Source organism: Camellia sinensis, chromosome 3 (assembly GCF_055761805.1).
Source record: "Camellia sinensis isolate YWXY chromosome 3, ASM5576180v1, whole genome shotgun sequence".
NCBI lineage: Eukaryota > Viridiplantae > Streptophyta > Magnoliopsida > Ericales > Theaceae > Camellia > Camellia sinensis.
In genome coordinates this window covers 5,805,832-5,821,591 of record NC_138963.1, presented here as the reverse complement: position 1 = coordinate 5,821,591, position 15,760 = coordinate 5,805,832, and the positions used below count along the sequence as shown (strand labels likewise).

Sequence of the window (15,760 nt, the reverse complement as noted above, 5' to 3'; positions counted from 1 at the left end):
CGGTCTTGGTGTCTTGAATTATTGAAATTGTTCTTTCCTGCATATGTTCTCCCTTATATAGTATCAATGCACATTTCTCAAGTTGATATTGAGGACAAAATGGTGTGGGGACTGACCAAAAGTGGTGAGTATTCAGTCAAATCGGGTTACAAGCAGGCATTGACACGACAGTTTCCCGACCATTCTAGGCCTGATCCGGATTGGCAAGTTTGGAAACGCTTATGGCAGATCAAGATCCCCCCTAAATGGATCTTGTTTGTGTGGAAATGCCTACATAATATTCTTCCGGTTAAAACTGAATTAAAGAAAAGGGGGATGCCAATTGATATTATTTGTTCCAGGTGTTTCCAGCATGCAGAATCCCTTGAACATCTATTTTTTGATTGCCCCATTTCACAACGGATTTGGCGTGGGTCGACTTTGGGTTTAGATTTTGGGGTGGGAAGACCTCTATCCTTTTTCTCATGGTTTCAAGGCTGGGTGCAACAAATACATGACTCAGAGATTGTAATACACTCCATTGTTGTCTTATGGGCCATTTGGATGCAACGTAACTCTGTAGAATTTCATAAAGTTGAGGTGTCCATAGAACGATCGATCATGTTTGCTTCCGAGTTACTAACATTATTTATTTCACCCTTGCACAATGTTCCCTATGAGATTTCTCACTTTAGTTCTTCTCCTCAAACCAGTTTTGTTAAGCAGGTTATATTGCAGACTGCTAAGCCTTGCATTGCTACTGGTCCGCGTATGCGTATTGTTGTGGATGGCTCTTGGGTTGCTGTAGGTGAGCGCACTGGTCTGGCGTGGGTTTGCTTCGATTCTGATGATCACCAGGTCTATGAAGAAGCTATTTTGGGACCTTCAATGCTATCTCCTCAACAAGTAGAAGCAGCTGCTGTTCTCCATGCTATGCGCTGGGCAGTCTAGTCCGGCATCAATCAACTTCTTCTTCAAACAGATTGCTTAGTCCTTCTTCTGCTGCTCCACCATCAGGCTCAAGAATCTGATTGGAGTCTCCAATCCATTCTTGCTGATATTTTGTAATTGTGTAAATCTTTTGATTATGTTGTTTTGCAAAAAGTGGACCGTGATGTGGTTCACGCTGCTCACCAACTTGCTACTGATGTAAGACTTTCTGATTAGTTAATATTTATATTGCTGAGTTATCCTCAAAAAAAAAAAAAGAAAAAGAAATGGTAAGTGTAGACGCGCCCGCGTGGAGGGGCCCTCGCTACACGCTACAGTTCGGACTCGATTTGTGTCACGGTTCTTAATCTGAACCAAAGAGTCCAAATCCGGCAAATCGTTTTGAGAAACAGATTTTTTGAAAAGAAGTGCCAAACATGGACTGCTTTGCCAGATATAGAGTCGCCACCTAAATATTTTAAAATGGGGGAATTTAGAAAACCCTGACTCGGTGCCAAAGACCACGTGTCCGTCATCACCAAAGTTGCCTCGGCTCGGGAACTTGGGTACGAATGGGGAAGGTCAGCTATGAGCACCCCCTCTCACCCGGTCCGAAGATCGGCCTCTACTAACCGTGATATCCGTTTTTTGAAAACGTTATGTGTTCTCATTCCATTTATTAGCCTAGCATTACTATGTTATGCGCACAGCAAACAAGTATAGACCAAATCGCCTAAATTGGAAATAAGCATTGCATATCCGTTTATTTTGAAAAACACTTTGGAATTTGCTACCCGCAAGTAGGCTAAAATACGGATTTCAACAAGTTTTTCCAACTCAGACAATCCAACCTTCACCCACAGGCATTCAGACAGTTTATCACATAAACATCTAGCCACATGGTAAGCATGCTGTTATGATAACATTCACACGCATGCGATATGCTAAAGCATGAAAATACTTACATCGTACTCCATGCCAAAACAATAAACTAGTTAGCCAACATGCACGGTCCTAGTTCATGTTAAATTGACTAATGCAACACATACAGGATGCAATTAGAGTAGGCTCGGCTAACCTAAACATGGCATGTGAAATGCAACCAATTGATGCACGTATTCAATTTGGAATTGAAGTATAGATGCAGTTAGAATGACGTGCCGAGCCCGGTGCATGCGAGACAAATGTATGGATGCACGCATGCATAGCATAAGGTATGCTAAATTAAACATGACCTATTACTAACCATCAAAGCAGGTAAGTAAAAGGGAAGTAAGAAGTGGGGATTGGAAGACATGCACACACTCACCCACACTTATTATAGATTCGCCCTCGCTCGGAGGGACCAAATAAATATTACAGATAATTAACCTACAAGTTAATTAATTATTACAAATCACCTAATTAATTATCAAATTAACTAAGCATAAGAAAAGCGATAACAGGGGCCTCGGGAAGAGGGTCCGATGCGCGCGTGCTCGAATCTTGCCCGGAAGTGCACTGCCATGCATAGGCTGCCTCTGTTTTCCCTGCTCTGCCTCTTCGAAGACTGCCAAAGTCTCAGAATTGCTTCCCTGGACATTGGGAGACACCACCAGCTGAGTAGAATGGCCACCGGCAGAGGCATGTGATCACCGGCTGTTGGTGAAGCTATCGGCCCAGGAAGGATTGCCGGTCGGCACTGGATACTGCCGGTCGGCAGAAAGTTCCTACAGAATCTGCAATTGACAGCAATAGAGGGCAAGGCAGAGCATGGCAATGCAATTCAAGCCATATATGCACCAATCATGTCCCTTATCATATTAGTGACTCAAAGGGACATGGTCCTTGGTTCTCGAACCATCAATCGCGCATTTCCATGCGTGATGGCCCAAGGGACCAAGTGTGCACATTTTGATGTCAAATGCAATGCAAACCAACAAACCAAAGCCCAATTGCTATCACTAGATCAAGGAACAAGACATGCATGCTAGATGCAATGCAACCTAGGCATGCAAGCTAAGGATGCAACATGGGAATGCAAGATGTACATGCAAGCATGCAAACAAACATGCAAGGTAAGCATGCAAGCAAGCAAAGGATGGACTTAATCATGATTGGCAGCTCTAATTAGGCCCAAAACAGTGGCCATAAGTGCTATCAAATGAGGACTAAACATACATGCACACATGCACATGTTAAAAAGTTAACACTCAAGCACAAAAGGGTAACTCTCAAGCACACTTGAAAGAGGCATAACATGGACTAATGGCATGCAAGGTAAGCATTGAAAATCATGTTACAAAAGGTGCTAAGCCAATTAAACAAGATAAACAAGGCATGCAAACAAAGCCAAAAACCCAAGACAAGCCAAGAGGCTTAAACCAAGACTAAGTCAACCAAGCCTTACAAGGCTAAGAGGACTTAAAATAGGTCTAAGGCAGGCCTAGACAATACCTAGGGGACACCTAGATGGCATCTAAGTGGCTCAAACTCAAAAGCATGCACAATGACCAAAACATGGAGCATGCAAGACAAGCTTCCAAAGCTTCAAAGAGGCATCTAAGGCAAGCATACAAGCATGTTAAAGGGACTGAAATAACATGGCAAATGGTCCCAACCCACAAAATTAAGGCAAGGATGCATGCTATACATTCACACACTTAAGGCCAACAAGCCAAAAATGCAAAGGGGCTATACAATGCATGCCATGGCCAACCCAAACAACTATGGACAGACCTCAAACATGGCAAAATAAGCACAAAAGCTTCACAAAGCTAGACCTAAAACAAGCTTGAACAAAGGTTTACAACCTAAGGCATGTTAAGGCCTAAACACGGCATTACAAGGTAGGTATGCTAAGCATGCATGGTGTACCGAAACCAACAAAAACAGAGGCATATTATGACATAATAAGCACAAAAATCAGCTAAGGCATGGTCAACATGAAGCTTAGCTTGGTGCTCCCTCAAGAGGCCAAAAATGGTCCTTTTCAAGGACAACAAGGAGAGGGGGTGACCCTCTCCTTCTTGGGACCTCAAGGCACCATCCTCACCCCTAAAATCCCTCAAGATTTCAGTGGTGAGGAGGCCCAAACACCAAGGTCTCGGAGCTTACACAAAATGGCACAAAATGGAGCCTTACAAGGCTTAAGAGGGGTCACACAACGTAAAACCACAAAACACTCTAAACAAACTATTTAGAGGGCCTAAAAACAGAACTTTTTTATATTATACACTAAGCTCAAAAATAGTTCTAAGATAGGCAAAAATAGTATGCAAAAATGGGGAATAAAGGAGTAAGATTGTTACCCTTGAAGACCCTCATCACAAATGGTGGACCAGCCCCTTCTTTGAACTCAAAACAGCTCCAAAGCTTCAAGAACAAACCTCTGGCCCTTCAAGAACCAAGAAAAGGTGTAACACTATGTGTTTGTGTGCAATAGTAAGACACAAGCACACTTATACACACACAAAGGCCAAATGAGAGAGAGGTATAGAGATAGAATATGTATGGAACCCTAAACCTAAAACTAGAGCTCTCACACAACTTTTCTCTCTAAAATGTCTAACCTAAAGCCAAGAGAGGAGGGCTCCTCTTATAGAGGAGCCAATCTTGTAAAGCTTACAAGGTAAGCTAACAAGGAAGCCATCCCTCCATACACAGCTGTATTAAAATATCTGCAAAAGCAGATGAACAGTAGTCGGCTGCTCAAAATTGCCATTTTGACAAAATGTACTGCTAACCAGCAACAAAGAATGCCGACCGGCAATATACATTGCCGATGGCAACAAAACACCAGCCGGTGGCCTCCGGCCATGGCCGGTGATGTGTGGGGATGCCTCACAAGGCATTCCCTGCCCTTCCAAGGCAAAACACAAGTGTTCGGTGCAAAACCAGACACTAAACAGTCGAGTTCGGAGATCCTGAGGCAAGGCGCGTAGCCGAGACCTCCGGGAACTCCAAACGAACACAAACATGGATGATCACCGGGTGTTCAAACGGTGACGTCCAAGTCTTGAGGACGGTCAAAAATGAGGTGTCTACAGTTGTCCCTCTTTGACATAACTCGAAAGTCTTAACAATGACGAGAGTGAATGTCAAAGCCCAGAGACGACCCATTTTTGACAAGGCCGAAGACTCAGACAAACATGCATGACAATCAAGATATGCGCCCGAAGGCAGGGGCAAAATGCAAGACAATGCACAGAGCCGGACATAACTTATGATCATGCAAAGAAAGCTGTAATGAAGCATACATGAGACAATTTTAAGCTAGCATACACCAAACTACACTACAATGCAGAAAGGATGTAAGAGAATTATGCAATTCTCAATACGTCTCACTCGGAGGATATAATACCTGTGCGGCTCGTTTGGTTGCACCAGCCTCAAATGAACCGTACATACAATATCGTGCCTGCGAAGAAAATAACTCAACAGGTACAATGTTATTAGCAACATGCATGAATGCAAAATGATATGCAATATATACAAAACAATGTATAAACAATGCAAATGAAGATGCAATGTAATTGAAACAATGCAAACTATATGCAAAGCAATTGAATCATGATCCAATCATGAGCTGTTCGAAACCACACAAATGTCAAATAGATGGATGGAGGTAACAAGTCCGTCTACCATAGAACGGTCTACTGAACTATGAGTAATGTAGACGGACAAAAGAACAAGTATTGGGGGGGATTGACACAAGTGGGGAAACGACCCGCTGAGGAAAGGACTACGATCCTAATGCTGGATGCAAAAATTACACTACAATGTAATATATATGTAAATGCCGGGGAAGTGGCAATGGATATGGCACGCGGGCCAAACCAAATCTTGCCTAGGAAAGGCATGTACGCATACAAGCCATGTTTAACATAGAACGGTCTACTGAACTATGTTTCGACATGAGAAGTATGGGCACATACCAGACCAAGCTCAACATGGAAAGGCGCGAGCCATAAATGGAAGGTGATGCAATGAATGCATGCAAATTACAATGCAATATCTACAAATATGCAATGGAATGAAAATAGATACAATGGATATGGCCTGCGTGCCAAACCAAATCTTGCCTAGGAAAGGCATGTACACATACAAGCCGTGTCTAACATAGAACGGTCTACTGAACTATGTTTCGACGTGAGAAGTATGGGCACATACCAGACCAAGCTCAATCATGGAAAGGGGCAAGCCATAGAAGGAAGGTGATGCAATGAATGCATGCAAGCTACAATGCAATGGATACGGCACGCGGGCCAAACCAAATCTTGCCTAGGAAAGGCATGTACACAAACAAGCCGCGACTAACATAGAATGGTCCACTGAACTATTCTTTGACACGAGAAGTATGGGCACATACCAGACCAAGCTCAACATGGAAAGGCGCAAGCCATAGATGGAAGGTGATGCAGTGAATGCATGCAAGCTACAATGCAATATGCACTATGTTCTAATGATGCATGACAATGCAACTATTTACGATGATGCATGACAATGCATGTTTTTTTTTTTGAAATGAAAATGATGTATAAAATGCATGTTGCATGGAATGCGCGACAACACGCGGCTTTTGAGATACATGAAAATGTAAATGGACTGTGCACATCAATGCACTAAAGGTCCTGCACCTTTCGAGGATTTAAGTTCTCCTAGACCGTCGTATGACAAACACCGAAGGACTTGCACCTTCCGAGGATTTAGGGTCTCCTAGACCGTCGAGCACGACAAACATCGAAGGACTTGCACCTTCCGAGGATTTAGGGTCTCCTAGACCGTCGAGCACGACAAACATCGAAGGACTTGCACCTTCCGAGGATTTAGGGTCTCCTAGACCGTCGTAGATACAGGACGGTGTGATGCGCAAAATAGCGCGATGCGTTAGACAACGCGAGTGCACAAGACAGTGCGATGCGCAAGACAGCGCGATAGAATGCATGCAAAATGCAATAAGAGGGGCAAAATAGCGCGATGCGTTAGACAACGCGAGTGCACAAGACAGTGCAATAGTTTGAAATGCACAAGACAGTGCGATTGATTTGAAATGCACAAGACAGTGCGATGATATGCGATACGCATGGGACAACTTTTGAGTTTTTTAAAAAGCCAAAAAGGATACGAAAAGGATACACCTTGCACGAATTCGAGTGCCACGCACAGAAGACACGACCCGAGGTCAAAACGGAGGCCGGTTGCGCATCGGAAATGCACTGTTTTGCACTGTTTTGAGCACTAAAGGCCTTGGACCCCACACATAACTCAAACAAGGGTGTAGGAGGCTCCAAAATCACTGTAGGGGGCCACCGGATGCCCACCGGCCGTCAGAATGCATCACCGGCCGTCCATCGGCCTTCATAAAATTCCATCGGCACAATATATTGCCGACCGGCAAAGAGTGTGGCCGACCGGCAAAAACTCCCTGTATCGGGGTAGTTCTGTCATTTCGGTGGGTCTTTAAATATAGGGCCTCTAGCCCTATATTTTTCACATGCTCTTGCTCGAAAATTCCCTCTCTCTCCCTCTAGAGTGTTCTCGTCCTTCGATCTCTTCGTTTTCTTGCATTCTAGCTCCCATTTCGTTGTTCGATTCGCGATCTCCTTCGCGTTTCAGACATTTTCAACCGAATGAAACTTCGTTTCGGTGTTTGTTTTTTGATTTCCGCCACTCGGGGCTTGTTTCCCTCGAGTTTTCCTCGATACCCGTACCTTTTCCGTACTTCGGTTTTTCCGGCCTTTTCCGACCCTCTCGGGGTTTGACTTTTTGTTGACTTTTCGCATTCTTGCCCAGTTTTCCATCTTCCGGCCATTTTCATATTTTCTTCGAGATGGCGGACGACCTTCCGCAGGGCGGGACCCCTCCCAAGCTCGAGATGGACCTTGAGGCCGAGCCCTTGCCACTCCGCGTCTGGCCGTTCGATCCGGAGACCTACAGGCCCGCGGTTCACACGATGCTTCCTGACGGACTACGCCAGTTCAGGAGCTTTGATAGGCACGTGCCACCCGAGCTACTACTGCGTGAGCCTACCTCCCACCTGTGCTTCGGCGCTTCCGAGGTAACTTTCCTTCTCTGCTTTACTTTCTGCAATGTAGGATGCAAAACTGTCGTAGCTGGTTATGCTCTTTAACTGCTTAATTCTGATATACTGTATACTGTAGTTGATCGTAAACATACGTGCAACTGATATCTGTTTAGGATTGATACATGCACACATACTGCACTGACCCCGAATCACCTGAACACATGGCACGCACTGTATTTCACTGCATACATACTGGTACCCGGTATTGGCTTGAGTCTGAAAATATGCACACATGCTATACTGTACTGAACCACCCAAACACGCTGACACATCACACGTTGTAGTTCACTGGCGGGCACACCGGCACCCGATATTTGTTTGAATCTGTTAAAACTTGCACGCATGCTACATCTGCCCTGAACCACCCAAACACGCTGACACATCACACGTTGTAGTTCATTGTATGCTTCTTAGAATTGCATTTTGAATATTGCCTTGCAATTGTTTTTTTTTTATTACAGGGGAATTTCCATACCATCCGCGAGTATGGGAACACCGTTGCTCGGGACTGGTACCTCGAGCTGCCAGATGCGGTTCGTGACATCGTCGACGAGGCCAACTTTGGCATCTTCTGCAGGGGGCTCTCTCGAATGACTACCTGCAGGCCCTTGCTTGCTGCTCTAGCGGAGAGGTGGTGGGATACAACCAAGTCCTTCCACTTCTCCGTCGCAGGGGACATGACAATGACCCCTTACGACTTCTCGATGCTTACTGGCATTGGGGTAGGGGGTGATCCGATCCCCTTCGACATGGATATAGATGAGTGGGACGCTTCCCAGCTGTACCTGCTTGGCACTCAGCCTCCCCTCGCTCGAGCGGGGTTCGTCAGGTATTCCTGGTTTGAGAGCCACTTTCGGGTCCAGCCGGCCTTGGCAGAGGAGGCGCAGATGTCCCCGGAGGAGGTGCAGATGTCCCCGGAGGAGGTGGACCAGTATGCGCGGGGCTTCATCATGTTCCTCTTCAGGACGACTCTCTTTGCCGATCGGGCGAACACCGTGCCCTTATGCCTGTTGAGCGCGCTGGTGGACGTCAGGCAGATCCGCCATGATGACTGGGGTGGCGCCGCTCTGGCCACTTTGTATGGTTATATGAGCTCTTCTTCCCACCTCAGCGGACAACTTCTTGGTGGCTACTAGCGAGCCTGGGAGGTACGTCCTCTTCCCTTTTTACATTTCTGCTTCTTACTTTCTGTATTCTGCACACTGCACATATACTGTACACTGCCCCATACTGACTGTACAGTGCACACCCGGCACACATATACTCTGCTTTACACTGACTGTATACTGCACACACTACACACTCTGCACAATACACTGCACAACACACGGTTCTGCTATTTCTGCTTTATTCTGTATTCTGCCTTATCTGATAGTCATACTGATATCTGTTCTGCAGTTATGGGTGTATCCCTACTTTCCTAGGCTTGCCCCAGTACCCGATGAGGAGATCCCACTCGGCGTCCCCTTCTCTCATCGCTTCGATGTGCGATGCGTGCGGAGACCACGGGAGTCTCTTATCTTCTTCTGCCGATACTTCGACACCATCCCCGCCGCGGAGGTATGTTCAACTTTAGAGTTTATTTTTTTGACTTTGCTTCGCACCGTATGTTTTCAATAACGGTAGATAATAAACTGCATTTTATTTTCAGATCACCTGGCAGCCTTGGGCTCCGTTGCCGGCCGTGGTGAGGGATCACTATGAGGGCGCAGGGGAGACTGCCCGTTCTCGGATCCTGTTAGAGGGCCCGGTCTGTCGGGCTTGGTACTTGGGCGAGCGTTTCTTGCGTCAGACCCTGGGTTTGTCGGAGCAGATAGTGCCGGGTCCGCTTCCTGCCCACATGAGAGATACCGAGAGGTTCGCCGCCCGGGAGATGAGGGACTACACCGTCGGCTGGGGAGCAGAGAATCACAGAGGCGAGGGCGACTACACAGAGTACGTCCGGACCTACATTATGCGACCCTTGAGCGGCGGGCGCCGAGTTGAGGGAGAGAGGCCAGCGGCACCAGTAGCTGGAGCTGGAGCTGGGGCTGGAGCAGGCACATCGAGGAGGGCTCGAGTGCATGGCAGGAGCGGAGCTCGGGGGGGACGGGGGACTGGCTTGCCTGCCCTGCCCACTGTACTATCATATAGAGGGCAGGATGGGGCGACCTATCAGATCCCCTTTGCTCCTTCCCCGGCTGATCATGAGTTAGCCGGTATCCCCGACTTGCCTCCGGTATGTATTACTTCATTTTGCATCTTGCATTGGCATTTCACTTCAGTTTATTTGATATTTCGCAGAACACTGATGTATCTTATACTCTTGCAGGCGTCCTCCGAGTACACCCGGCAGTCCGTGGAGTTGAATGCCTCCATGATGGGGATGCTACAGCGGACCTTTGACCTCCTGGCCCTCTATAGTATTCCGGTATGTCCTTCTGACGACGGTCTTAAACCATTCATAAGCTAATTCGCGTAATCTGATGCATGACACAACACCTGACACACTGATCTCACAGCATCTGATACACTGCATACACTGCATTTATACACTGCGTTCTGCACTGACAAACTATCCACGGCATTCACACACTGTATACTGCATTCTGCACTGATAAACTGCTCACGGCATTCTCACATTGTACACTGCATTCTGCACTGATACACTGCTCACGGTATTCTCACACTGTACACTGCATTCTGCACTGATACACTGCTCACTGTATTCTGATGTATTTGCCTTTCGTGCTTTTCAGCCTCCCTTCCAGATCCCTCCGGTGGGTGGTGCTCCGGCTGGGCCCTCTATTCCTGCTCGAGGAGGGCGTGGAGACACTGCACGTCCTCGTACCAGGGGAGGGCATACTCATGTCGGGAGTAGTTCTCGGGCGCCGACCCCTGACGATGATGACGATGACGATGATGAGTCCGAGGCAGAGGCAGAGGCCGGGTCATCTGAGGAGGCTGGAGATGACACAGACTCAGGCTCAGACGACGACGCTGATGACGATGCCCCTGGACCTTCGTCTAGGAAGAGGGCGAGGGCAGATCCCCGGGCCCGAGACTACTGATGACGATCCAGACTGCTGCTTTTCTTCGTTTTGTACTTTTTTCTCCTTTTTTTTTTTGCTCCCCTTTTTTCTTTTTTTTTCTTCTCTTTGCTGGTAGTTAGATCACCTTGTACTGCTGCAGGCAGATTTTTGTTTTCAAAGCTATGTACTTGAAAAAGATAATGAGATGAACAAACTTTTTGCTTAAAAAGCGTTACATTTATATATCTCATGTATTACATCGCATCACATCATGTTACACCTCAATGTAAATGAAATTGACTGGTTGTCTGAAAATTGAACACTTGCACGGTAATAATCAGATAACTAAACAGCCAACAGCAAAATAACCCAAGCAACCCACTGCCTGGTTCTGGACACACACAGCCCTTACTCTACTGGGGATTAATCTGCATACAGCCCCTAACACCACACTCGGTTAATTTTGCACACAGCAAATCCTGAACAAACAGCCCAATCTGACAAGACGGACTACGGAGATGGAACCAATTGAAGTTGAAGCACGCTCAGTTGCCCCGAAAATTTTTTCTTTGGCTTCGCATAGATGTAGAGAATGGCACAGCACTCTGAGCATAAACGACTAATTTTTGCATATTAAATAAGGGTTTTCAACCGGGGTATCGAGCCTACAACTGAACACAGCGGGGAGGACACAAACAAAAGGGTACACGACCTAAACACAACGAGACACGCTCGGAAGAAACCTAAAACAAAGGTTAAGGTAAACAATACAAAAGACACGACATACAGATGCGTTAACGGAGATGGGGGACCTCAGATCACGAGGAGCCAGTTTCTCTGGGTATTGTTTCCCACCCTTTTCTCATTTGTGATTCTCACATCACTCTGGCACTCAAGCTCGGTTTTTCTCTCAAAACCCTTTGGCTCGCTTTTTCTCTCAACTTACACCTCTCTATTCTTTATTCTCTCATTTTTCGTCCCTCTCCAAGGTGATTGATGAATGAATAGGAAGTTGCGGGTTCATGCCCAACGCCGTTAGCTCACAGCTATTTCTTCTAGTGGGTAGAGTGCCCTCCTGGCAAGTATGTTGACGACGGGGGAAAGACAGAACACCTGACTCAACTGTGCCCCTAGTTCATCACTTTGACCATTTTTCGTTTTGGTTTTCTACTAAAACAATTTTAATCAAGATGAGAGTCGGATTAACGTACTTGTTCGATTTTTGATTTGAAAACCATGCAAGTCAGGCTGTAAGCACTGAAAATTTTCCTTTTTGGGTCCAAGAAAATGGTCCAGCTTTGGAAAATGAAATAATTTTCGAGAAAATAGTCAACCTCAGTAAAAATTTTCAAAAACTATTTTGCAAACGGTCAATGCTCACCGGGCATGGAACTTACTCTTTGAGATGCGCAACCTCGGATCGGAGGCAATGGAAAATTGCCCCTGGCTTGAAGAACGCTGCACAGCAACGGAAAGTTGCCCCTGGTTTGAACGGCGGCTCACGGCAACGGAAAGTTACCCCTTGTTTGGATGGTGCCGCAGCAGTCCGCAAACAGTCTTCACTGGTGATGGTCGAACTCTTGGACACAGAGATGACGAAGACGGTTATAACAAATATATGGACACAATCACCTTGGAAGGTGTTGGCGGCTAGACTTTGGGATGAAGTCAAAACCATTGTATGGACCGAGACGCTGTGAAAGCGTTGGGGGCTGGACTTCAGGATGAAGTTGCCTACGTATCCCAAACATGGGAATCAAGCCTCACGTAGTTCCGGTTAAGGTACACTCGGGTATTTTAACCTTCACTTTTCAGGCTCTAACTTTTGCCAAGGTGCCCGATGCTGGTTTTCGACCTTGCAAGCTTCTTTTTATTTTCTCTTTTTTTGCATTTCTTTTTTCTTTCTTTTTTTTTTTTTTGCATTTCTTTTCTTTTGCATTTTTTGCCTTTTCTCTTTTTTTTTCTTGTATTTTTCCCTTGCTCTAACTTTTGCCTGGGTCGCCCTTCCGGGTTTTGGCCCAGCGAGCCTCTCGAAGGGTAAAAGTGTAACAAGTCCATGCCAAATGGTTTTTGAAATTGAAGCCTCTCTATATCTAGGAGAACGGTTGGTGCAATGATTTGTAGGAGAATCCATCATGGCTACTCCACGAGCTTCTTGTGGTGAGATCTACTCGTTTTGATTCGACTTTGGTGCCACTTGCTTGAGGGCTGCTTCAAAACTGGCCACGCGGGCCTCCTCCGACAGTTGACCGTTGAATGTTCCGGATGAGTTCGAGGTGCAAAACAAACAGGTCGAATATTGAGGCTGAGAGTGATCCTAGGCTGCACGATCTCAAGAGCGATTCCACACAGGTCCTCACAGGGCCGCGTAAAATATTTGTTTTTGAAAGTTTTTAAGAAAGCAACAAATCGCTCGCGCCGAAGATAGTGTGGAACCAATCTGGATCAAGCCAGGGTCCTTCTCAGTACTCACGCTGACAAGTATGATTTCATTCATTAAGGGCTTAGCACGCCTCTCTTTCTCTCAAAATGATCAAAGTTTTCCAAAACCAGAGGAATTCCTTCCTCTTCGTTTTTTTATCACCGCAGTGTTCAAAAGGGACTTTTGAAAAACTTAGGTTAATGCAATGAGTTTGGCGCGCAGGAGAGCAGGCGAGATGTACTGTCAGCCCATTCAAATTCTCTGGCACAACTAACTCACACTGAAAGCAAGCATGAAAATGAGATTGCCACAGCTGTTTCATTCAGATTTGTTGGTATAACTGGCCCCTCAGCAGAAACATACTCAAAAACAAAAACGGGTAATTACAAGACAAAACGGTGTTCGAGGCAACAGCCCCGGAATCACCTGGTATTCTATACAAAGGGGACTGACTCGCTACAACAAGACAGACCCTTAAGCAAAAAGACTGACTCAAGACAAAGAGACAGACTCAAAACAAAAGACTGACTCGATACCCAAGCCAGAATTTACAAAGCTAGCGTTCACAAATGCTTAAAAATGCGTGCCAGACGCCACATCCAAAATATACCGAATGTCGCCCGCAGGTGGTTCACTTTCCGATTACATACTTGCAGTATCTGTGTCCTCAAAATCCAATAACTGGGTGGTAACGGACTTGGCTGAGGTGGGCGGGAGGATAACCTCATTGTCAATCAAATCTTGCACCTCATGACGGAGGCGGAAACAATTGTCGGTTGCATGGCCTGTCTGCTGGTGGTACGCGCAGTACTGAGCAGCATCATGTGTAGCAGGGAGATTCTTCGAGAGAGGCCGAGGCTCCATGGGTTTAAGGTGCCCCCTCTCGGCAAGGATCTGAAGTGCCTTAGACAGAGGCATGTAGAGAGCATGAAAGACCCTGCGCCCTCGGGGCAGGTATTTTGAAGTCTGAGCGTTCTTACTAGACGCACAAGCGAAAGGGTCGGCAGGTGCCACCTTGGCTTTCTGATCTTTCCCGGGTGCAGGGCTGGGAATAGGAGGAACTGTTCTAGCATGACGGGGCCTATCCCAATTTTTTGACTGACTTGAACTACCCTCAGGTGGAGTGGGGAAAGCATCCTCCACAGTTTTTGCCACAACTGCGGATATCTGTTGCTTATTCATCACCCCGGCTTTCAAAGCCTCGACTGCCCGCAGCAGTTGTTCAATGGGATCAGCATCTGCCTTCACTTTGTCTTTTCCTCTAGCGTCTGCCTGATCGAGGGTTTGGGTTGATGTTGATATGTCATTACCATAGCTGGAGGCCATCTCCGGTTGGCTAAGTTCAATCACAATTCGCCCCAACAGCGGGGGCTCCTGGGGCACAAAACTCCCGGAATATGGTGCGGCTGGAGGTGAAGCTGACATTCCGTAGGCAAGATCCACCACAGACCTCTGGAGATCACCTATCATCCCCATTAGTTCAAATGTAGTAGGCTCGGAGCCTGGTATAGCTGGGGGGTCCAGACCGGGTGCGCAATAGGCGACTTGGGTGGATGTGACATATCAATGTTGGTCTCACTTTGCAGAGCGATCCCTTGATCTAATGCAGCTGTCATAACCACGATCTCTTTTGAATTCTGCGTCATCATAAGGCCTGCCTCAGCAAGGGGGAGCACTAGCTATTCTGTACCAGCTGTTCGAACTGAAAGAGACAACAAGCAGCATTTCAGCCCAAATGGATCAAACACGGGTGTAGCGGAACAACTGTACTCTACTGCTGATCACTGTTCCCAAGAAATCACTGTCCCCAAAACTGAACCTGATACCCGCAGATAACTGATTCTCAACAACACTGATACTAGTGCCCTCGGGCCCGATACTCAAACTTGCAAACTGGTATGTACGTTCCTATAGAGATACACTCTAAAGCACAGAGCAGATAAGTGAGAACCAAAACACCCCTATGTTAGGGTAGGGTTTCCCTGTCCTATTTCGTCAGGAGCTAGGGTTTAACTATGCACGCAGCAGTTTTCAAACAACCTATCATCGGCTAAGCAACCTGTCCTAGCTTGGAATGGTCACTATGGATTTCATTATGCACTAGGTCGAATGGTCAAAAATGGTGCCTCGGTAAAACCGGGGTTTGTGTTCCCATACTGTCAGAGCCCATAACCGGTCAGCCTTATGGTCATGCCTTGACAAGACAAGCCTCCGGCAAACCGTTCAGGAATGGCAGACGGCAAACACGGTGTCCTAGGTGCACCAATGCACATGCAATGCAAAGAGACACATAAATGAAATCAAAACAGGATATCATGGGTTCGAGTCAAGCTCTCTAAATGAGATCCCCAA

The 15,760-nt window shown here is 46.5% G+C and overlaps 1 protein-coding gene across 1 annotated transcript; it reads left to right on the top strand.

Moving 5' to 3' along the window:
* Window positions 1–66: 66 nt before the first annotated feature.
* Window positions 67–930, top strand: LOC114261437 (uncharacterized). The gene has a single exon (XM_028201715.2). The coding sequence runs from the start codon at window positions 67–69 to the stop codon at window positions 928–930; it is 864 nt and encodes a 287-aa protein (XP_028057516.2).
* The last annotated feature ends 14,830 nt before the right edge of the window (window positions 931–15,760 follow it).

Coding starts and splice junctions, on each gene's coding strand:
- LOC114261437 (XM_028201715.2), top strand. CDS start 67: ATGCACATTTCTCAAGTTGATATTGAGGACAAAATGGTGTGGGGACTG.